Source organism: Botrytis fragariae (genome assembly GCF_013461495.1).
Source record: "Botrytis fragariae strain BVB16 chromosome Unknown tig00000001, whole genome shotgun sequence".
Classification (NCBI taxonomy): domain Eukaryota; kingdom Fungi; phylum Ascomycota; class Leotiomycetes; order Helotiales; family Sclerotiniaceae; genus Botrytis; species Botrytis fragariae.
In genome coordinates, this window is record NW_023500987.1 from 3,137,270 (window position 1) to 3,160,194 (window position 22,925).

The following is a 22,925-nucleotide window of genomic DNA, read 5'->3' on the forward strand; positions in this document are numbered from 1 at the left end:
AAATGTACGTTAGATATGCACCGCAGTTCTCCGCTGCTCGAGGTCCAAAAACGATGAAGCATAATCATTTGCCAATGTTTTGTCTCCCATAGCCATCATAACCATTGCCTTCTTAGCCCGTGACTCACATTGCCCATTGATATCCCCAATAGCACAGAATTCCTTGAAAGCTCTATCAAGAAATTCCAAGGATTTTGTTAAATTCTCGGTTCTTCTTGGATCACCTGCTGCTGCCTGTCCTGCCAATCCCATGAATGACTCTGCAAGACAAGAATAGAGCTGCGCGCTAAGTGAACAATTATCGCATTCCAATGCTCGAGGAATGATGGCGATGACGATTTGACAGGCGGCTTGAAACTCAGAAAGTGCGACCAAAATATTGGCCACAGCTCCCATTGCGGCCCAAAGCGCTGGCATCAAGCGTGCTCGCCATGCTATACTTGCTGCACGAACCGCAACAGAAAATCCTTTTTCTGGGCGACCTGTCCTGCTTTGTAAAAGAGCTTTCATTGTCAGTATCTTAACTCGCAGATTGATATCATCTCCGTGTTCCTTTAGCGAAGAGGCTAGTTGCTCCAATTTTGACAACGCGGCAGCAAAGTCTGCTCGACGGACAAGGTAGTCAATGTGAAGGGTGCTGATCTCAAAGGAGAGATCAGAGTCCGCTTCAAGACCGTCGCATTGAAGTAGCTGGGACAGAATGTGATCAGCTCCCTCTAGATTGTTGGTATGTAGGTCATTCCTAAGACGCAAAATTCCACGATACCTCAGCCAGTACTGATTGGCCTTCCATGAACGCAAAGAGTTGGAATCTAAACTCTCTAGCCGTTCTGCTGCTTGGTCATAAGAACCTCGCTCCATTAGATAATGTGCTATCCGGCAGGTAAACCTCAATGTATCATCAAACAGGCCGTACTTGGCATGACATCGGATAAATATCTCACTATACTGCTTGGACAGACAAACCAGTCCTAGGCGACCCCACAAGGAAGACTGCATAGCTGTTTGTGGTCCCATCATACTCTTCATACCTTTCTCCGTTACCAAATGAGAACTCTTAAGTATACCCTCAAAAGCGCTCGCCACACTCTCGCCATTCGACAGTGTCAACTTTGCCTCACTGAGAAGCGAGGAGCTCCAGAGTGTCCACATACCAGTCTCTTTAGCCTTAATCCGTAGGAACGCAAGCCCCTCTTTCTCAACACCTAGCATACTGGTTGAGCCAGAGCTTTGAATGATGTTTGGATGTGCCTTCCCAAAATGATATAACCAGTTTAAGGCGAAATTCAGACATGCCATGTCCTTGTTCTCTCTTGCGGTAGAGACAGTCTCCAGCATTGCGGCTACTGCCTCATCGTAACATTCGAAATCGGCTTGAAGAACTGCAAGGTTCATGAGAGCATATTGGTAGAACAATCGGTCTCGATTTTGCATCGTGTAGTCAAAATAGCGATGAAGACTATCGAAGGACGAAGGGTAGTCGCCAGATCTCCATGCATCTAGAAAGCTAACAGACCATCAGCTTACAGTAAAAATTGGGGTTGTGTTGTACTAACGTCAGGTAGTGAGATAAACTGGGCGTGATTATACTATCATCCAGGAGGGATTTAAGCTTAGATTTTACTTCTATTGGCATTCTTGTACCCAGTTCTGAAAATGATTAGAAATACTCAGATAATGAATCCAAAAAACTTACTCTGCATCTGCTCCACGTGGAATTCGAGAAGCTTTTCCACATCATCAGTACTGACCGACCCAGCGGCGTTCTCCTCCTCCAGACCACCATAAGCTATGTGAGCCAAGGTTTCGGTCTCCTCAAGCCCCCAATCTTCCTCTCCTTCTGTGAGCACTCTGTCGCCAGCCCAGATCCCAACCACACGCCCTCTCCTAGCCCAGTATGCCTTTGACGGCTGCCTCCATCTCATGAAAGTCGTCCATAACTGTAACACATCGCCGAACTTTAATCGTTCAAACTCAATTTTAGCTTTTCGTAAGAAGCTACCAAACGGCGATATACGAGACAATAATATCATATCCCCTGCAGGTGGAGGAATCCCCATTTCACCATCCTTCTTAATCTCCTCCCGGGATTTGGCCAAGAGATTGTTCAGCCTCGCGAAAAATTCATGCAAAGCATCTAGACTGTCGACTTTCCAAAGCTTTGCAAGAAAGTGATCCCACAACGACCTTCCTGGATGCCCGGAAGCTGCGCTGTGTTGCTTGAGTAAAGACTCGAAGGCTTCTAGATCGAGGACTGGGTATAGTGGGGTAGAGGCTCTTCCTGCTTGCTTCACAGAGCTTGATGGTAGCAACTGTGCAAGAACGAAAGAAAGTATAGATACTGTGGAAGATGTTGAGACAATGCCATCTGTATATAGCTCTATGAGTATGAGCAAACCGATTTTGGAGGGTGTCAAATAGCGTGTCATGGTCAAAATAATCCGACGGTTTCTTTGCACATTGAAAGGTCAATATTTGATAGTTACATCCCACTTGAAGTAAATAATTGTTTTAAGTAAAGATCAAGAGAACGGAAACCTGAATTTGGGGATATATTTATTGTTACGGTTTGAGGAAGGAGGGAAGACGCGTCGAACGCGGTTGTCGCAAGATCTTGCTGGGTGGGCTGGCTGGAGTAAATACTCTAAATGATTTACAAATAGCACAACTATTGTACGGTTCGTTACTATGTGAAAATCATGTTCATGGGTGAATAATTTGGAAGATCATTGAGAGTTTTAATTATTGGATAATTGAGTATATTCAATTCATGACCTAGTAGTACACGCGCAAAGCAAAGAGATTTGGTAGGGACGTCATTGCGTAGATGCAGCAGAAACTCCAGCTCCGGTGGGTATGATGAGCCAGATCAATCTGAAATCCATTGAATCCTTTAAATTTATTATGAAATTTTTCATGAAGGAGTCTTGTCGAGTTTGTCTTCACCCCATCTGATTTTCTCGCCATGTTTGCTCTTCAGTTGACCTTCTTCCTTTCTGCCATCCTCTTCGAGATCGGCTTCACTCAATCCATTGGTGGCCCAAATCCTTTCCACACAAAGCTGGAAATCACCAGGAACTCTATCAATTAATCCTATCCCTACCGTCCGTACCTTTTGTCTCAACATTTCACCTTGTGGTTCTACGACAACACCATGGTTCGTCCGTACAAACTCATTCCACTTAATTATAACTGTTTCCCACTCTCCGGGGCTTCGCGCATAGAGTCTATGTTGATGTATATCCGTAGGCACAATTGATTCCGTTTGTATGTTCACAAAATACTTCCTCCCGTCACTTTTTATGCGTAGGGCAAGCAATCCATACGCATCTATGTTCCATAGTGATTTCCCAAATATCGTCGATGGCTGATCGAGAGTTCTCCAAGCCGCATAGCCACTGCGCTGGATTTGGGGTCTGTTCGGGGGTAGGTCTATCGAAATATTTCCATGGAACTTAACATGTCCATTCTTGTTTTCGGAAGAGCTAGGGTTTGGGTTCTCGGAGGGGGTACCCAGTCGAAATGCACCTTTGAAAAGCCTCCCATATCAGCATCAGAGAAGACTTTACAGCGCTTTAGGGATTCGGGATTGTGGAAATTTGCGAGATGCAATGGAGATGTAGCTCTTCTTGTGCCTTCTGCGGTGAGTGCTAGAAAAAGTAAGTTGAGTAAGTTTGCCTATATTCGAGAGTTGAGCTGTCTGGAAGATTTACCACTTATTGATAAACGTTTAAACTCATCTACACTTCGGCCAAAGAAGCCCTTGGAAAGAGGAGAAGTGACCCTCATGATGAAGGGTTTTGATATTGTTTGTGTATGATCAATGAAGAATAGGATGGACAATTGTGCTTGAAGAACCCTATGTGTACCCAGTAGTAGTGATATACTGGATGCTTGCAGTTGAAGTAAGTAGTTGAGTAGTTGTATTGCTGTGAATATGGTCTACATATGGCAACTACCTACTCGAAGGTAGTATAATAAAGCTTTGATATTTGCTCCCAAGCTCCCCTCCCGATGATCGGCCGCCTTTGATTATCTCTCATGGTTATTTTGGGTTGTTGCTTCCAAGTGCACGTGCTGGCTGTTTGTCCTGCTGCTGCACTCGGAGTAACCTCGGAGTAGGAGGGGCATTTCAATAAAATTTATAAATATGAATCGAGTCAGAACACTAGAAATACTTAAACTTTACATAACACAACTACATCATAACAAATCCAACAATATCCGACAATACACAATATTACTCAAGATCACCCAACAATGACAGATTCAGCTCTTACCACATTGACCCTTGATGGTCTCGCAAAGATCGCGGAAGGGAAAGTTCGAAATCTCTATGAGATTGATGAGAAGACCCTCCTGTTCGTTGCATCAGATCGCATTTCCGCTTATGACGTGATTATGGAAAATGTATACCTTCCGTCTTGTACTCGAGGACTAGAGCTAATGATATATGTAGGGAATTCCCTCTAAAGGCACACTTCTCACTCTCCTTTCCGCGCATTGGTTTGAGGTCCTCACAGGTCTAATCCCTAATCTCAAAACTCACTTCCTGACTCTCTCCCTTCCCTCCTCCATCTCCTCATCCCAACACTCACTTCTCCGAAACCGATCTATGCAAGTACGTAAGCTGAAGATCTTTCCTATCGAGGCCATCGTACGCGGTTACATCACTGGTTCCGCCTGGAAAGAATATCAAAAGTCATCTACTGTCCACGGCATCCAAATACCCGCAGGCTTGCAAAATTCCCAAGCTTTCCCTCAAGGAGCTATTTATACACCTTCTACCAAAGCCGAAGCTGGCCAAAATGATGAGAACATCCATCCTTCAGAGGCAGCCAAGATTGTAGGTGAGAAGTATGCGCAGCGCATCGAAGATTTGGCAATTAAGCTATACACTACTGCTCGGGATTATGCTGCAGAGCGAGGCATTATTATTGCGGATACCAAATTTGAGTTTGGATTGGACGAGGAAACCGACGAAGTCGTTCTTGTAGACGAGGTTTTGACACCCGACTCGAGTAGATTCTGGCCTGCATCCAAATACGAAGTTGGAAAGGAACAAGAGAGCTATGATAAACAATTTTTGAGGAATTGGTTGACGGCAGAGGGCCTCAAGGGCAAACAGGGAGTTGCAATGCCAGATGATATCAAGTCGCAAACAGCTGAGAAGTACCGCGAAGCATTTGAGAAATTGACCGGCAGAAAATGGGCAGATGCTCTCAAGGAAGACGAGTCTAAATGAACGTACCACATATGAATACATAGACAGCAATGAGGTATACCCCCCGGAGATGCTTTTAGATACCATGACTCTTTTAACAATACCATGCTGATCGGAATACAAGTCTCGAATTACCTATACTTTGTTGTGATTTCTTGAAAGAGGAAATGACAACTGTAGGAAGTCTACTGTAGTCAAGTATTCCAAAGGCACATGTACATGAAGAAATCAATATCTACCAAGTAAGTGCTAGGTACTTTGTAGATGACAACTTCAATATAATGCTAGGTAGATACCAATCAAGAATGTTCAAGGCATCATTCTTTTACTGAGAAGAAGAAAAGGTCAAAACTCGCGTTATTTTTTTGCCTTCATTACATTAAATGCAATTCCCACGGTATCTAGAGACGCAAAGTATTTTGATGCAATTGAGTTGAATTGCTTTTTGGAGGGAGTGGTCATAATTGACATGGCATGATCATAAAATTTGTAGTCAGAGATTCAATGGCTTCATACATGCCAGGTACTACTAGGTACCTAGTATCCAACCGAAACCGTAGAGTTGTTGGCGGGGATCAATGAATCAATGAGGAGTTCAATGCTATCGATGCCAATCTCGATTTCGATCTTGATCCCTTTTCCCGCGGAATTGAGCCCCGCATTCAGACGGAACGGAACCACTTCCCCATGAAGATGAAGAGCCTCAAGATTCCATGGTATATATGAATTTACTACCTGCAAGTCGATATTTATGAATTCCATATCAAAATACATTGGTTGAATTATTGTTCAATCTACCTAGGTAGGTAAGGAATTGAGCTTCCGACTGTTTTACCCATATCACCATGGGGGATCAATGACATGTCCAGATGTCAACAGGTATTGATTCATTCATTCATTCATTCATTCATTCATCCACCAGTCTCTGAGAGGAAAGCACGCCTAGGAATTCCTTCCCCATGAGCAGTTTTGAATTGCCATTAATGAATGGTATTCGATGTTCCCTGCCTACTAGGTACTACTCGGTAGCCATCAATCAAAGTTATTACGAGTTCAACTTCAACAATCATCAAACTCTCGCTTTAATTCATGATCAGTTTGAGTTGGAGGCCATTGGACTGTCCTCCCTCGTAGAGCTTCGAGCTGCTTTCTCGTGGGTAGCAGTATTCTCTATTGTTACATACTACTTTGTATCAAGTCTAGGCGTCTGGGTGTCTGGGTGTCTGTCTATGCGTTTATGTGCTTGTGTGTTTGTGTCTTTCTTTATGTGCCTGCTTAGATATATGAATGTAGGTAGTAGGTAGTAGGTAGTAGGTAGTAGGTAGTAGGTAGTAGGTAGTAGGTAGTAGGTAGTAGGTAGTAGGTAGTAGGTAGTAGGTAGTAGGTAGTAGGTAGTAGGTAGTAGGTAGTAGGTAGTAGGTAGTAAGTAGTAAGTAGGTAGGCAAAGACTGAGTAGGTAAGCACTCACGCACTCCTCACTCCTCACTCCTCACTCCTCACTCATATTTATTGCCGGCTGATCGCTCCTTCCCCTTTCAAGGATTCCCCGGGGTTTATATTTCCGTGTCATTCCCGTTTCGCTCTTTTCGCCCTCCTCACTCTTTCCCTCCATACGAACTCGGGCCGTTATATCCATGAGGGATCTATCCAGGTACTTATATCCGCTTAATTGTACACCATCGCTCTTTCTGGAAATCCAATATAAATAAAGCTTCAATTGTGAATCTGTTGATACTTTCCTCTTCCCAAAAACAACACACTTTCTCACGTATACCATTGTTTCCCCCCTTTTCTCTTGTTTCCTCCTTCATCTCGACTCTTTCCATACAATCTCTCCATCTTTTCTTCTTCCCGACAATCTTCTTTCGTCCTTTACTCTTTTCTCCTTCCTCTTTCGCCGATTCCTGTACACTTACTACCCGTCCTGTTGACCGTAACAGAGCACAATTGTTAAGCTACATCTGCACAACGCTTGTCATACTTGTACTATTCAATTCATAATTCCTACACTTTCTTCTCCTCGGTATTCAAGCTCCATTTAATCATGTCGCCTGCTACTCCCTCCTCGACTGGTGGTGGTGGTCATACCTTTGGTATGCACTCAGCCTCATCCACCTCCGGTTCAAGTTACGATACTTCTGGTTCGCATTCTGCACTTTCTACTCAGATTGAGCCATCGCCTGCTAGCACATATGGTAGTTCTGCTGCCAGTGATTCTGGTATTCCTCTGACTCCCGACAATGAAGGTATGTATCTCTGCTCTCCTCTCGCCTCCTTTCCTGCTCTCTTCCCCTCCACCAAATATGTTCCTTCCATGTCGCACCATGCATTTTTTCACTTTTGCAAGACACCATCCTCCCCTTCATGTTTTTATACCACAATTCGCACCATCATGTGTACATCCAATATGTCTTTGCTCAAAAAGGTTGCCGAATTATATGAATCATGTATACGCTATATTTGTATACTCTGTTTTCATTTATATCTGCCATCCTGCCATCATTCTTCATCGTCGTCAAAATCATCTCTTCTTGGTTTAATCATTTATATACTCTTGCTAACATCTTCTCAAAGGAGCACTTCTTACCAACGTTGCTCATCTTAGCATTGATGATCATAGTGATGTTGGAGACAATGTTGGATCTTCTGGTCACCATTCTACCAGTAGTTCCAGAAACGCCAATCTGTAAGTCCCCAAACTCACATGCCTTCTAATCCTTCATCTACTAACACTTCCAGTTACTCGCCACCATTTGTTCGTAATGGCGCTCAGAGTAATGCTGATGATCCATTTCAATCACCAAGCAAGAATGGCTCAAAGTACCGCAACCATGATCAGCATACTCCCAAGGCTCCAAGACATTCTCAGAGAGATATTCATGGTCCTTGGCGTTCAAGAAGCTCAAGCAACAGTTCCGAGTTGTCTTCATCAAAGCCCAAGTCAAACCACGCTGGTACTGTTGACACCAACTACGGTGAAACCAAGCGCAAGCTCTCATTTCACGTCCAAGAGCATGTCTCTGAGGAGACTGATGCTGCAGGCAATAGACTCAGCGGATACACTGTTGTCAAGGCTGAGGATGCACAGGCTGTCTACCCTCCTTCTTGTTGTGTTTTCGTTGCAAAGTAAGTTTTCTACGTTCTCTTTGGTGTTTTCTTTTGTCTTCGCACTTCTCCTAGGTGACTGATACTAACCTTTCGCAGTCTTCTTCAATCCGAGAACGAAGACTCTCTTCAGATGGCTGTCACTCAAGTTTTCCGCGAATATGGTCCTGTCTACGTCAAGATTCGCCGTGATGGCAAGCATATGCCTTTCGCATTTTGCCAATACACTGTAAGTCGTTATCATGCTGTGCTTCTTCTATTTGTATCTGACTTTTACTAGAAGCAAGAACATGCTGAGAGAGCCATCAAGGAAGGCAGAGGTCGTTTGATTAAAGGCCGTCCATGTCGCTGCGAAAAGGCCAAGGCACATCGTAAGTTGGTCGTTCTCTACAACTTTGTTTGTACTGACGCTTCTCAGGTCTCTTTTTCATTGAACGCAAGTATGGCCCAGTCGTCACTCCGAGTGAAGCCAGAGACCTTCTTCAGCGCTTTGGCAAGATTGAACTTTGTTACACCGCTTCTCACGTCGAGCGTACTGCACTCAACCTTAACGAAGGCGTCATCGTTCAGTTCGAAATGTACGATGAAGGTCAAGATGCTCAATCTGTAAGTCCAAGTTTTATGCTTCACACTCTTGGTGTTCATGCTAACTTGGTCCTAGGCTTTCCGCAACCATGATCTTTACAAGCTTCAACCCATTGCAGGCCTTGCAGCACCTGCTCAGCAGTCACCACCTGCCGCAGAAGTTGATGCTACCAAGGCATACTTAGCAAGATATGATGTTGATCGTCGCTCAATTTTCGTTGGCAACCTTCCATTGGGTACTTCGGAGCAACAAATTCGAGGCCTCTTCGAGCACTATGGTGATATTCAAGACATCAATCTACGAGAGAACGCATCTAAGTTTGAACGTGAGTTGCCCCCTTCTTTGCTGAAAATCCACAAACTGACCTACCGCGTTTTTAGCAGAAGAGAAGTTTGCTTTCGCCTTTGTCGAGTTCAAGTCACCAATTGCAGTTGTCAATGCTGTTAATGCAAAGGTAAGCAAGACATGTCTTTTGCCTTTTTTTGACTCTCAACTAACATTGCCATAGAACGGATTTACTTTCGGTGGAAAGTCTCTACGAGTTGCTCAAAAGGACTCTGAGAATGGTGGTAGCAGAGGCAGATCCTCCAGATCGCAGCCTTTGTCTTCCACCCGATCATTCCAGTCTCCTCGTGTTGATCGACATGTAGAGCAACAAGTCTCCCCATCTGCTCAGATGTCTCCAATGGCTTATGCTTCACCTTATGGTTACACTGCTTATAGTCCGTACTATGGTTATGCTGCTCCCTCAACTGTCTTCACTGATGGCCAAGGCCATTACTACAGTAGTGCTACATCGTACTCGCCAGCACCAGCATACTACCCAGGCTATCCTGCCAGTCCTGGATATGGCATGCGAAACCCAGCAGTGGCAACTGACTTGACCGGCAGCCCTGCTGCTCCGTCTCCATACTGCAGTTATGCTCCATATCAACAGTATCCACCAGCTCCATACTGGGGTATGCAAAGCCCACCAGCTGATCAGTTGGCTTCGTCTCAACAAGCATACTACCCGTATCCACCTGTTAATGTTGGAAACAAGGCTCACGATGATCGTTCAGCAACTCCCACTCCAAGTGGACATGCCACGGTTGTTGAGTAATCTTCCCACTATTAACAAAACCCCTCTTTCAGAACTCTCATTCGCAATTACTGCCACGGTGGTACTCGTTCTTCTTCATGATATCTGGGCAGCATATTTCTTCTAACTTTCTCGGTTTTATGGCATTATCTCTGGTGGCAACCAGGTTGTGTCTTGATGTTTACGACTACTAATTTCACGGAGTTTTACGGTATTTCTTCACCTTTGCAGGGATTTGGCTTCATCTACTGTTGTGCAGGATTCTTGTCTACTAGTCAATCATGAAAGAGCATTGTGGCTCCTGGTCTGCCATTTATATGGTGACCATCTCCCTATTGATTCTCTTGCTCCTTTGGACAAGATAGACATAGGATAGAGTCTTTTCTATTTGAACAAACCATGTACCATCAATCAGCTACATCTTAGCTTAGGTAGAGTGAAATAAAAGTATTACCATTGTGAACGTAGCTCGATATTGTAGTGACGATATGCATGCAATAGTGATCAGTGATAAATACATTGAAATGAACAATAATTTACATTCCATGGCATCGCGCTTAAAGCGCTTGTCTAATATTGCATCACCAAGTCTTGAGTTTGAATATAGATGATGGCAGTATAATTACATCTTGTTGTTGTGTAACTTCCAGCACAGTCTGCGCGAGTTGATCTCTGGACAGACGGCTAGACTATGTACTCCTCATCTGTGCCCCGTATCGAAAGGCAATTAGGGCAAATGTAGGCAGGATCATACAGAAAGCTATACAATTTTCGAGGCCATAAGCGTTTGACGAACTATCAGCAAACCCAAGTGCCGAACAGAACAGTCACTTTTAGCATGTTGTAGTATTAGACTAGAGATGTGGCAATCTTGGGCTGCGAAATAGAAAAGAAGCGTGTCACTAGCGGAGAGAGAGGCGGAGAAATGATGAAGCGTATATTCTGGGAGATAGGAACCACTGGATCAATCTCTGCCATTACCAAAGTAATTTCGCATCCGTCTCGCATTCACGGCTGTCTGCGCCTTATTTCCAGAGAGAACTGCTGTCTTGATTGTACTCGAGTTCCTCGTGACAGCTTCTTTTCCAAAAGCAATACGCTTAGCTCCAAGTAACTTTCACGTCCCTCAAACAGACCTCTGTGGCGAGCCATGATATGTCATACTCACTCACCCCGAGTGAGGCTTTAAGTATTCCAGTCGCTTGTGAGAACTCTGACAGGGGGGATTTATGTACAATACAAGTAGCTAACCCCCACCAATATTTTACACTGAGACAGATACATATTGTACAGCTCCAAATCGCCATCCATCACTCCTAGGCCATCTTCTCCCACTCATCTAGATCCTTCAACGTAGTCCCCCTCGTTGTACCCCAGACCTGCCATTCTGGATCTTGCCAATTTCTATAAATCTTCTGCACAACCAGATACTCTACGATATCCTTCTCACTGCTCCCCGGCAGCTCTTTTCCTCTATTATCCCTTAATGTCATCTTTTGTCTACTAGAAATTCGGACCACCGCTTGTCGTATCACATTGCCATCGCCTCCGGGTATCATGACAGCCTTGGTCGACATGATCTTAGGTCTTCGGTTCATCTTCACAAGGTTCCATGTAATCTTTTGCCCCCGAGGCCTCGAAGCTATGCGCTGCGCAAAACTCTCAAAAAGTCCATCGGCACACATTCTGCGCAAGCGTCCAATGTCACCAGCAGCAAAATTTTGGTACATCTCCCTGTACAGAGCTTCGGCTGCGGGGACTATCGAACCGCGCTTCAGTTGCACCTTTCTTCGTACACGCCCGGTTTTGGGAGACATCCACTTAAATGCAACGGTGGCGACGGTATCCCAAAATCGGGTCTTGAATCTCTTCCATTGGAATTTCAAAAGTCCTTTGGGGTGTTTGAACAGAGAGGGGCTGCTAGCTGCTATGAAAGTATCTGGAACTTCATTAGCTCGGGAGTTCACGAGGTGCAGGAGTCAATTGAGACGGACGTACTAGGTAGAAGGCCAACGTCGGTTGCCATTCGCGTTCCACCCATAGCTTGCATGCGCATTCTACGATCGGGGTGCTGTGCAGGATTGGCGGGAGATGCTTGTCGGGGGGTTATGACGGAGAAATATCGAGGGTTGGAGAGGGAGAATGGACTCCGAGGGGTAGGGAAGACATGTCTGCGGAGAACTTGAGCCATCGAAGCCGTCTCAATTCGAAGGGGGAGAAACAAAAAGCAGAAAGCGGCGTGGGAGGTTTCTCGTAAAGATTGCACCCCTCATTCCGTCAAAACGCTGTAACTTTTTTGATAGCAAGAGAATATTCCCATAGCCTTGGTGGCTGAATGTGGCTGTGCGTCTTGGGAAGACAGATCGACAAGGCTGAACAAGACATGAAATTGGATGGCCTTGCTTGCTCGGAATACTTTCTTGGAAGAATCTACCTGGATATACCTCCAACTACCATTGATTTGGAAACGAATTTAGGCTATTCTGCTAATTGCTACTATTTGTCCCAATCGTCTTTGGAGTACGAAATTTTGATTTGTTTTGCCCAAACTAACTGCGCACACCTTGTCTCATCCACTGACATAATATTCCAGTAGGAAGCCCCTCACCCAAGTACATCTTGCATTCCCAGCTATTGCAAAGCGGCAGCATATGCCGTAAACACTCCTCCTTCTGGCTTCCACCCGGCGTCGTTCGCACCAAGCCCCTTTTCCTGCGCCCCCTCTGAAATCCCACCCACCACCATATCTACTCCTCCCTACAAACCGAACCTGCACCCCGCCGACCCAGAAGGCAAAACTTCCGTCCTACATCCTCGTGTTGCCGTACTTCTTGGCGTAGCTAGAGTTTGGCATTTCCCGCTCCTCTTTTGTCGACTGCTTAGTATCGCTCCGGCGATCTGGTGGGGGTTACGATGTGCGTTGACTTTTATGCGAGAGTTGCTGTGGGATGAAATGAATGCTGTAGAAGCAAAGTGGACTATCGAAAAAAGATTTAGGGTTGTTGAAGTCTTTTTGGCTGTTCTGGTGAGCAAATCTCCTATCTTACGGAAAGAAAGATCCGGTGCCGTTGTCCTTTCAGTGCTAACTTTTGATATCAGTGGGTATGGACAAATTTCTCAAGACAACTCGAACATCTCCCATTTTGTGACAAAAGATATCGTATGCCGAAGTAAAACAAATGCTAATTCGCTCGAAAGTGTTTCTCATCCGCTTATCTTGCCTTCTTCTTTACGGACTGCTTAATGTCTAGATGGTATGTAAAATCCCCCAACACAGCTCATTCCGTAAAGTCACGACCTGAAGCTAGAATACATCAAATAACTAAATACGTAACATATCAGGTTACTTAACTACACTCCTCAAGGTATGGGTATCTTCATGAACATGATGGGAAGCCTCGACTAACTGTCACCCAGCAACGATCGTCCGCCTGCTCACCATCAACTTGATAAATGCATACACCACATCGTGGATCCTATATCTATCAGGGGTTCAGGAGACCCACGCTTACTTCTTCCTGCTTGGATTTGTATAGCTAGTGTACGTGCCGTCACTTGATACTCTTCCGCGTTTTCTGACCATGATACAGACACTAACATTCCTCTACCACCTGACTCATCCACGACTTGCGATACGGAAGGAGACTTCCTTATCAATTTCCGTCTTTTCAATTGCAAGTTTCATAAGCATGGTCAGTTTATTATCTCAGTTGTACCTTTCAAGGACGGACCTTCCGCCACTACCCTTGATTCTGCATATGGAAGAGATCTGGGGTATGTCAAGATAGGGTTGAACTTGATAGTGTAGTATAAGACATTCAATAGACATAATAGTCACTATTCACAAGCAAGCAACTCAAATGAAGAACGGAGAATATAATGGGCCCAGATGCCTTTATGAATTGATATCTTTACTATGCCAGTTAGGCATATCGGATAAAATTTACAGTCAGGTGCGCTGAGCATTCTGATCTGAATAGCGTGAAAAGAAAGAGAATGAAGACCTCGCTATAATAAAAATAGCAAAGTTGGAACATTCGTGTGCAAAGCCGTCCCTTATTACCGCCCAGCGCTTTCTGTGTTGAATGCGGGGGATGATTGGGAATATCTCGCCGACATGTTTGTAGAGTCTTTCGCAGCGATGGTATGGATTGAACATGCAGGCAACCACATATGATGGTGGGAGCTTACAAAGCTGCGATGGCTCGTAACGTGTGACTGACGATTTTAGAAACCGTGGACCTAAAGTAGAATTTTATTAGAAGGGTTATGACAAGCCGTATGCGTTGTTATCTTACCTTGATGGTCTTGGCATCAAGCTCTAAGCCATCTTTACCAGTGAGGAAATCTTGCACATCTTTGCGCTGGTCTCCTTGAAGCTGGATCACGTCACCCATGATGACATCGTTGACAATGGTGCCATTGCAAGCTGTTACATGCGACATTAGTACCTGATACCTCGCCATTCATCTTGTGTGATGAGACTTACCGAACTTCTTTTTGATAACCTTAAGAATCTTCTTCTGGTCAAATTTCTTTGGAAGTCCTTGAACGGTGGTCAAAGTCTTACGTCCATTACGCTCTGTAATTATTATTGTCAGTGATTGATATGTAAGTCTCCCTTGATATTTTTGACCTGGTTTCAAGGGGTGTGAAATGAACTTGACATACGTTGGATACGAATATGGATATATTCTGCGGCCTTTTGGTCTCCGGGTTCTTCGTCGGCTTCGGCGAAAGGATCTAAATTCGCGCTATTGTTAGAACTTATGCTAAAAGAAGTCATGTAACGAGCAAACAAGCCAAGCTGAGGTGTGATTGATTCCATCGACACTCGACAATGAGAATGTGCCACGATAATATAGATTGATTTCCTCACCAAAGACTTTCAAGTTCTCAATTTGAGTTCCACCAGGAGCAGCCTTTGCGGACTTTGCTGGCTTAGATGTTGCGATAGGGGAGGAACCGTTCGCGTTCAACGACGACTTTGTCTCCCCTGAGCCTTGGTCTGGTCCTGGATCTCCGGCGGCATCGGCTTCAGCGAAGGAGTCTGTGAGAGATGGTTAGTGAAAGCACTAAGCGCGATCAAAGATGATTTTGGGAATCATCAGTTGTAGGTATGTGGATGAAGATATATGCGCGGGAGTCTTCTCGTGATGTCTACTTCCCAAAGCTGAGAGTTAAAGGGGGGGGGAAAGGAAGGGCGCATACCGATCGTCTTGAGATTTTCGATGGACATAAACTCGAGTGTGCCTGGTATCTGTGGGACTGAGATACTATTTGATAAAGTTGATGGAAAGGATATAGACTTTGTGAAGGGATGTAAACGGATTTGATTTCGAGTTCGAGTTCGAGGTGGGGTGATTTAGATATTGGTAGTTTTGGAAGGGTTATGTAGTGTTGTAATGTAGGAAAGGCGGTCGGTTTTGTTGTTTAAATTAAACGGGGGGGAGTTGTGTGATTTGTGGCAAGAGAGGCGGGGCGAAGCTCAATGATCAAATTGGGTAAGTGTTGTACAAATACGGTTAAAGTGGCAAGCTTAGTGTGAAAAAGAGTCATCCAAATGACACTTTTTCTCCAATGACTCTTTCCAAAATGGTAAATAATTGGTAAGTGACCACTGCCGCTTTTGAGTTTTATCAGGGGTCCAGTGATTAGTCAGCATTGCCGTACTCGGTATTGTCTTCTCAAGTTGGATGGAGTACATCCTCGAGCTATCGTAAAGACAGTAGATACAGTAGATAGAGAGAGATAAGCACCTGCAGTGGTTGAATACCTGATGCCGTATCACCATGTCAGCTCTATAGTGCGAGGTATTGCATCTGGACATTCTTACGTATTTCCCCATCAGATAACTCTCATCGAATTCCAAAATTGACACCGTATTGTCTCTATTGAACTACCACCTACCTACGTATCCGTTGAACATTGTAAGATCTTACAGTTTCCTCTACTCCCTCCTATACAATATACAATATACATCACGATTCAACTTCACAGCAGCTTTATGCAATTACTCTCCTACAACTACTCCTACACTTGCGGAAAGAAATTAGATTGGAATTAGCCCATGTCGATTATATGTACAAGCAAATGGTACACTTTGATTATTTACCACCCACCAATGCTTCAACTTTTGCTCCAATACCAATATGTTAATTAATACCTGAAGAAGTCACCATTGACTACAAACAATGTCAGGCTTCCTCTCAAGCCTATTCATGCTCATCTATCCTCGCCTGGTCCCCATTCATTATAGACATCACCGTTCCCTTTCTTGTCTCCGTTCTGCGAATGCGCACTATATGCCACAAGTTCTCGAAAAGAGCTCCACCCCATGAACGCTTCTATCCATGTAACCGGTTTTCGTCCATACATAAGTTGCTTCTGTAATTCATTCGTAATCTGCGACCACTATGCCGATTGGGCTACTGGAGCAGCGGGAGGTGGAGGGAGAAACATTGGAAGATAAGTCTGGGGAGCGTAGATTAGCCAATTGTTACCTCCATGATGAGTTTGTGAATGAACTTACAATAACAAGCGCCATCACTGCAGCACAAGTAGATTAGTATGGGTTGACAATGTGAAAGTGAGAGAGTAAAGTGTCTTACGTGACATTCCCACTGAGAAGTATGCCGGTTGGGAGGAGGTCTTTCTCGTCTCTGGAGATTCGCCTAACCAATTTTGAATAGCGAAAAGAACAGAAGCCCTTTTATAAATTAGCATATACCTCCCTACATCATCTTCGACATAGAGATGGATTGAATCTCATTCATTGGATTGACGTACCATCCGATGAGCTTGTTGCGAGTGAACATTGCTGCCATTGGCAGAGTGCTACCTAACGTGCCACCGAAATCGCTGGGAGATTCTTTTGCAGCTGGAACTTGGTAGGGAATAACTTGAGGTGAGAGACTGTCAGTACTTTAATGTAAGATAACATGTAGAAACATCAGATACATAGCAAGAACTGGCAATAAATCAATACATACTGAGATCACCTCTTCGCATGTCCTTTCTGGCCGCCATCTTTGTTGAACGGGATAATCGTATGGTTGATATGATTAACAATGCGTAATATATCCGGATGCTTACTTGCACAATGTAATTGATGAAGTCTAGCAGATTTTGAGTTCGAGATAGTATGAGAGACTGTGCTCTAAGTTTGTCATTTCATATGAAGCTAGAAGCTAGGTATGCACATGGGTAAGATCTTACCTGTCCTGGGTCGAATTGGCGCGACCAACCTGGGGTACCGAACTACGAACACGGGCCGTACACGATCACTTTTTGACTTTTTGGGTCTCTGTATCTATCTGTCTGTCTCTCTCTAAATTCCGCTCACACCCACCTCGCCTCATCTAAACACATTATTTCCGACCACCCTTTCTCAACTGTATATCTTCATTCATACAATACATTTGCTATTCCGGAGTGTACGACATAATCACACACAATACATTATAACACGAAAAGATACTTTTACATCCATCGTTGCTTTGACACGATAATAGCCTTAGCTTCTACCAAGAGAGAAACTGCGCCTGTGCGACGTACCAATACCCTATCACATCATCTAATCATCAAATCTCCTGCGGCAATTTCCAATCCAATTCAATCACTTTTGGGTCCCGAGAACTCAGATATAACTGTACAATCTCTCTGTACCTTTTGCACATCTCATACATCACTTGCGCAGTCTGTTTGTTATTGGATTCTGATTACATTAAAGTCGCAGTTGTCGGCCACGGAATGGCGCAATCATGACCACAAAACCCCTCGTTGGGTCACAGGCCCAACGACAGTCGCAAAGGTCATTGAATACAAATATTACCTCGAGGCCCTCTCCCCAGAGGAGCTTATCGTCTACTTCCCCAACTCGAAGACACAATGAAGCGCTCATAGACTTGACGCTTGATGTGCCGGATTCTACATCGGCCCGTTATGGGCAAGCCTCGAGAGCAGGAGGGTCGCGCTTGAAGCAGGAAATCTCAAATGAATCGAGGAGTTCTGTTCAGGCGGATGCATCAAGCTTGGTTCCTTCGAATTCAATATCAAATAAACAGTTTTTGCCTCCGCGCGGTCGGCCGCAACTCCATTCCGATGTACTTCGCATGAGAGCTTCAAAATCCATTTTACCATCCGATCAAAACCACAGCCAGACCCCTGCGAAACCGTTTGCTTTCCCTGTTAGGCCCGGGCAACATCCCCCCCCTTCGCTTGACAGGCCAAGCCCGTCGATTGGGCCGACTGGAAAGAGAGATGCTCGCCCAAAGCCTTTTGTTTTAGAGGTTCCTTTGGCCGCACCTTCTTATTCACCCAATGGTAAGTCCAGCCATGATTAGGCAATATCCCAATGCCATGGTGTCTCTTTTAACCTCTCAATAGGTCATGCAGATTTCTTTCCGTGGAATGGTAATCATGCAGAAGATCAATTTTCCGAACCGGTCATCCGCCAAGGCTTCTTCGACAAGTCGCAAATGTCACAGAACGAGACAGGTTCCGCAAAGGCCTCCATATACCCATCTTTAAAACACAAAAGTGGCCTGCAAACATTATCCTCGTTATTTGCAAGCGTGCTAGCGCAGCGAAGGGCCCATGGAAATATCACAGCTGACTCAACCTTCAAGCCTCCGCCGCGTGTAACGGTCACAGATACAAAGAGAGAGATATGGCTCAAAGATCTAGCTAACCCGACCATATCACTCCGTCGCCTTAGTCGATCGATTCCTCATGGAATTAGGGGTAAAGTGCTCTTGGAACACGCTCTCAATAAAAACATTCCCATCGAACGGGCTGTCTGGTTAGCCAAATGTGTTGGTGCAAATGAACTGCGGTCTTTCAAGAGAAAAGGTGCAGGTGGTGCCTTCGCTATGGGAGGAGAAGCGAAATGGGTGCGAGATTTCACAGTTTCTGTTGAGCAAGTATTGGAAAATATTATTGGGTCGTGCGGAGAAAAGGACTTTCGTCGCAAGATCTATTATGCGTAAGTATAGCTCTCTTCTGTCCTTGCGCATTCACTTACGAGCATGACAGGATTCGTTTGGCAGCTCACTTTCATGCCGAATGCCTTCTGGATCGCGAGCATTACATAGATTGGATATTATCTTCCCTAGAGACGACTTCTCAAGCAAAATTACCAATGTGGCTATTGATTGCCCAGATGTATTGGGAGGATATTTTGAAGTGTCGGAGGTTTGGGCGACGATTCACAGCTGTTTTGTTGAATCGATTTTCGGAGGTATGGCATCATCATTCATTTCTCCCTCACATAGCTGACAGTATTTCTCCCAAGACAATCAAACATCCAGATGCTGATATATTGGGACCTTTGATTGGTCGTTTGCGCATACTTATAACTAAATTGATGACTTCAAATCCGGACAACTTTGTCTCTCCTGAGATTTGGTCCAAGCACAGGGAAGTCCTTCAGGCTTACCTCAGCTACTCAGACGAGCTTCCTATGTCTATTTGGGATGAGATCAATCGCCGCAATATGCGACTCACTACTCTAGCTCCTGAAGCCCAGCATCCTCCTCAACAGCGCCTTTTCCATATACTAGACAAGTCACTTTTCACCCTGTTCACACCCGAGATCATAGATATCTGCTGGCAACTTGATGATGACAAGACAGCTCTTGTTCATGCAATTTTGGATTGGTCGACATCATGTTACAGACCCGGACATGCAAAAGTATTCATCGGTGCTCGCATTATACGAGCCTGGAGAAGACTGGGCGCCGACACGACTGCGGCCACTCTATCCTTCCTTGACTCCAGTGCTTGCGAGATTGGGCGTAATAAGTCTTCGTTTTATCACCTTGTTTCCGAGCTAGCGAGATCGAACGACTTTTGTATCCCGACATATCTTCAGTGGCTGATCAGCCGTGGTGGGATACACGATCATTCCGACCTGGCACCAGGCGGTCCTTGTGGAACGAGACTCCTTGCAGAACTTCCAATCCAAAATTTGAGCGAAGAAATGGTTGGGTTGCGCAGGTCTTTACTCCATCGTGCCGAGTACCCAATAGACACTGAGGACCGCAAGGTCGCGGCTAGCATTTCTAATATAAGCGACGCCTTCCGAATGATGCCAATAGCTTCAGAACGGCGATTTCCTCAAGTAAACCAGGGCTTCAAGGGCTTAGATGATATCCAATCGCTGAATCGCACGAGCAAATCCCACATTGGGTCTTGGCTTCTTCGCGAAGTTGAACTACAGATGCTACCGTCAAGCAAACCACTAAACCAATGGGGAAATCCATCACCTGCAGCTCATGATACTTGTGGACTCACGGCGGCTGCGTTTGGCATGGTGCGAGACTTCCTGGAATTTGTAGATGATTTCACTATGCTCGCCGAAGTGATAAAGATTGCCACAACCTCAGCTGATCCTCAAACTATCTCGTCATGCGCCGACACACTTAATATGCACGCCGAGGTATTTGCTGGGATCGGAGCAATTAAGGACCTGTTTGATCTCCTTATTAATCGCGCACGCTCGTTTGCAGATGATCGCGACATTATGCCACGAGTTATCCTAGGATCCTTGTTAGACCTTTCATTCAGAATGCCCGAGCATCAACCACTTACCGCGCAACTCGCTCGCCAACTTGCTCTGAGTGATAGAAAGTGTGTCGCCGACGTTTGTTCTCCGGTATCAGATCATATGGCAGGTGGATCACAAAACAACGAAGCCGAGTTCGTAGATGAAATCGAGAAGCTTCTTGCTAATGGTACAAGCATCGATCGAGGAACAATGGACCGGCTTTTCCAAAGAGTGACTTGTCATTTATCGATCTCATTGGATAAGTCCCCAGAGCAGCAGCGAAAGTGTGTATCATTGTTGACAACTTTAAGAGATTTCAATCCTCAGTCATTTGGTATATTGATGGCTAGCTGGCTGTCCTATATTCAGAAGTCAGAACATCGACCCAGCATGGTGAAAATCTGGGGCCCAATCATAGGACTGGGTTGCCTTTCCATGAAAGATCTGGTTAATGCCAGCTTAAAGAGTGAAAAGGACGATCCCAACTCAACACAAAATGTGAACACGATCGTATCTATGGAACTACTGGCCTTAATTGCGACCCCACTCAGCTTACCGGAGATCTTGACACCAGACGAAGCATATCGCTTCCGAATTGTGCAAAGTCGTATGCCAATTGACAACCCTGAACTAACATTAACTGTTATCCGATCAGCGATCGAGGCGTGCTCAGCAGCTGTCCACGACATGCAGTTTCATACTTTGGATATCTTGGGTAGCTCAGCTATGCATGACTTACTTCAGACTCTAGTCTTGGTTGGTGGTGATATGGTCGGCAAAATCATAGTGCACCCTTTGTCGTCAGGAACTGCCAGCCAAGAAGCTTCAAGAGTATTGGGTACCTCGATAAACAAGCTTCTTGTGCCTAGGTATCAAATAGAGGCTTCCAATATTTCAGTGGGCGATGCATTAAAATCTGCGAATTATCTTAATCTTCCATTTTGCCAACTAAAGGTAGCCTCCACCTTTCGCTCGGGAAAGGTTACCCAAGCCACTCCACGAAACATGGTCTCTCCTCAGCTCGACGACCTTGATCGTGCAGTCGAGTCTGCTATAATGGCGGGAAGCACGACATGGGCTTGCATTGTACCATCATTGGATTTGACTGCTGTGAATCATTTACGACGTGGTGCTGAAACCCAATTGCTTCGGCTATTCCATGCTGCCAAAGCATCGGGCTATTATGATATCTTAGAAGAAGAACACCAATTGTCGAAAGCAGAAAGCTTGATGGCCATACTCGATTTGACAATAGACAAGATATATACTGAGAAAGTCAACACGTCACATAGTTCGCAAAGTTGCTTTCCAGAAATTGTGACTTTACTGAACAACGCTTCACAATGTTTTGCCAGCGCACAGCCAAACGGTTGTAAGGTTACATACCTTACGAAGTGGCTACCATTGCTATTATCTTTCGCAACCTCTCAAACAGTAGCATTAGAACCATCGAAAGTCGGACATGAACATCGGGGAAGAGCAATCCTATTTTTGACAGCAATCTTTTTGGATTTATATCGTTTCAAAGCTAACACAAAAACCCAACATCTCCCACTACAGCAGTGTTTCGACCTTATTCTAAATATGGTAGATGTCCTCCCTGACGACATTCGTCAGCAATGCAGTCGAAACTTCCGAGACACGGCCTCGAACCCAATTACTAGCTATATTTATAGTATTATGGCGCCGCCATCTGACTGGTTGCACATCTATCAATCCGGCTCAAAAGCTACAGCTGCTGCAAGAAATAGCAATAATACAAACACAGATCACGCAAAGGAATCGTGCCGCCAGTCATTTCCTTTCACAATGAAACGCTGGGAGATGCTGGGAGAACCAAGTGCTAACATGGGAGAGAATGACACAAGTCTCAGTTTGACACTGTTTGCGAGTAGGAAAGGAGTCAACTGAGGGTCGGCTCTGTTTATAATTTTATAACAAATCACCCTCGATTATAGCACATGGTAGACACATGAGGAGCTTATTTTATATCAATAATGTATTCAATTAGGATTGCCCTACACTGCTGTCAAGACATGTCTTCAGTGACCTGAAAGATCACGCTCTGCATTATCTTTTCATAATCCAAAATCAGCGAGCATAGAGAACTTGATACCCTTTTGATTCAATCATTTTACCGATATTCGCATCAGAGCTGAGCACATGACGCTACGAAAATGATCGTGATGTAGACCACCCCCTGACGTAAACTCGCTTGATAGACCGTAAATACTCGTTGATGGGCCCGTGCCATACAATGATAGCATTTGAAATACAGTGGCATGTACTTTGTAGAATGTCTTGTCGACACATAGAGACTTGATACTAAGGGTTCTCTAATCTTGTTTCTGTTCCAAAGGTAGGTTCATAATATGTGAGG

The 22,925-nt window shown here is 44.8% G+C and overlaps 9 protein-coding genes across 9 annotated transcripts; 4 read left to right on the top strand and 5 right to left on the bottom strand.

The window, feature by feature from the left end:
* Positions 1 to 9: 9 nt before the first annotated feature.
* Positions 10 to 2,429, bottom strand: Bfra_000971 (putative anaphase-promoting complex protein; the record flags this gene model as incomplete). Its single annotated transcript, XM_037331413.1, has 3 exons — positions 10 to 1,507; positions 1,557 to 1,650; positions 1,697 to 2,429. The coding sequence occupies 3 exons, from the start codon at positions 2,427 to 2,429 to the stop codon at positions 10 to 12; spliced, it is 2,325 nt and encodes a 774-aa protein (XP_037197746.1).
* A 485-nt stretch (positions 2,430 to 2,914) lies between these two features.
* On the bottom strand, positions 2,915 to 3,789 carry Bfra_000972 (putative complex i intermediate-associated protein 30 protein; the record flags this gene model as incomplete). Its single annotated transcript, XM_037331414.1, is given in 3 exon segments — positions 2,915 to 3,499; positions 3,514 to 3,650; positions 3,714 to 3,789. 3 exon segments carry the CDS (start codon positions 3,787 to 3,789, stop codon positions 2,915 to 2,917), a joined length of 798 nt encoding a protein of 265 aa, XP_037197747.1.
* Positions 3,790 to 4,260: 471 nt separating this feature from the next.
* Positions 4,261 to 5,245, top strand: Bfra_000973 (putative phosphoribosylaminoimidazole-succinocarboxamide synthase protein; the record flags this gene model as incomplete). The annotated part of the gene is made up of 2 exons (XM_037331415.1): positions 4,261 to 4,410; positions 4,460 to 5,245. 2 exons carry the CDS (start codon positions 4,261 to 4,263, stop codon positions 5,243 to 5,245), a joined length of 936 nt encoding a protein of 311 aa, XP_037197748.1.
* A 2,023-nt stretch (positions 5,246 to 7,268) lies between these two features.
* Positions 7,269 to 10,017, top strand: Bfra_000974 (putative rna recognition domain-containing protein; the record flags this gene model as incomplete). Its single annotated transcript, XM_037331416.1, has 9 exons — positions 7,269 to 7,470; positions 7,799 to 7,910; positions 7,964 to 8,350; positions 8,429 to 8,558; positions 8,610 to 8,700; positions 8,748 to 8,935; positions 8,991 to 9,240; positions 9,296 to 9,369; positions 9,424 to 10,017. 9 exons carry the CDS (start codon positions 7,269 to 7,271, stop codon positions 10,015 to 10,017), a joined length of 2,028 nt encoding a protein of 675 aa, XP_037197749.1.
* A 1,295-nt stretch (positions 10,018 to 11,312) lies between these two features.
* Positions 11,313 to 12,187, bottom strand: Bfra_000975 (uncharacterized protein; the record flags this gene model as incomplete). The annotated part of the gene is made up of 2 exons (XM_037331417.1): positions 11,313 to 11,935; positions 11,995 to 12,187. The coding sequence occupies 2 exons, from the start codon at positions 12,185 to 12,187 to the stop codon at positions 11,313 to 11,315; spliced, it is 816 nt and encodes a 271-aa protein (XP_037197750.1).
* Positions 12,188 to 12,925: 738 nt separating this feature from the next.
* Positions 12,926 to 13,532, top strand: Bfra_000976 (uncharacterized protein; the record flags this gene model as incomplete). The annotated part of the gene is made up of 4 exons (XM_037331418.1): positions 12,926 to 13,075; positions 13,195 to 13,250; positions 13,339 to 13,361; positions 13,414 to 13,532. The coding sequence occupies 4 exons, from the start codon at positions 12,926 to 12,928 to the stop codon at positions 13,530 to 13,532; spliced, it is 348 nt and encodes a 115-aa protein (XP_037197751.1).
* A 407-nt stretch (positions 13,533 to 13,939) lies between these two features.
* Positions 13,940 to 15,380, bottom strand: Bfra_000978 (putative translation initiation factor protein). The gene is made up of 6 exons (XM_037331419.1): positions 15,208 to 15,380; positions 14,876 to 15,046; positions 14,668 to 14,739; positions 14,486 to 14,578; positions 14,295 to 14,425; positions 13,940 to 14,238 (listed from the first exon to the last, which is right to left on the bottom strand). The coding sequence occupies exons 1-6, from the start codon at positions 15,233 to 15,235 to the stop codon at positions 14,224 to 14,226; spliced, it is 510 nt and encodes a 169-aa protein (XP_037197752.1). The 5' UTR covers positions 15,236 to 15,380; the 3' UTR covers positions 13,940 to 14,223.
* Positions 15,381 to 16,410: 1,030 nt separating this feature from the next.
* Bfra_000979 (uncharacterized protein) lies at positions 16,411 to 17,025 on the bottom strand (the record flags this gene model as incomplete). Its single annotated transcript, XM_037331420.1, has 5 exons — positions 16,411 to 16,470; positions 16,529 to 16,545; positions 16,608 to 16,705; positions 16,786 to 16,897; positions 16,989 to 17,025. 5 exons carry the CDS (start codon positions 17,023 to 17,025, stop codon positions 16,411 to 16,413), a joined length of 324 nt encoding a protein of 107 aa, XP_037197753.1.
* A 734-nt stretch (positions 17,026 to 17,759) lies between these two features.
* Positions 17,760 to 22,456, top strand: Bfra_000980 (putative transcription mediator subunit med12 protein; the record flags this gene model as incomplete). Its single annotated transcript, XM_037331421.1, has 4 exons — positions 17,760 to 18,321; positions 18,385 to 18,982; positions 19,033 to 19,237; positions 19,292 to 22,456. The coding sequence occupies 4 exons, from the start codon at positions 17,760 to 17,762 to the stop codon at positions 22,454 to 22,456; spliced, it is 4,530 nt and encodes a 1,509-aa protein (XP_037197754.1).
* Positions 22,457 to 22,925: the final 469 nt, after the last annotated feature.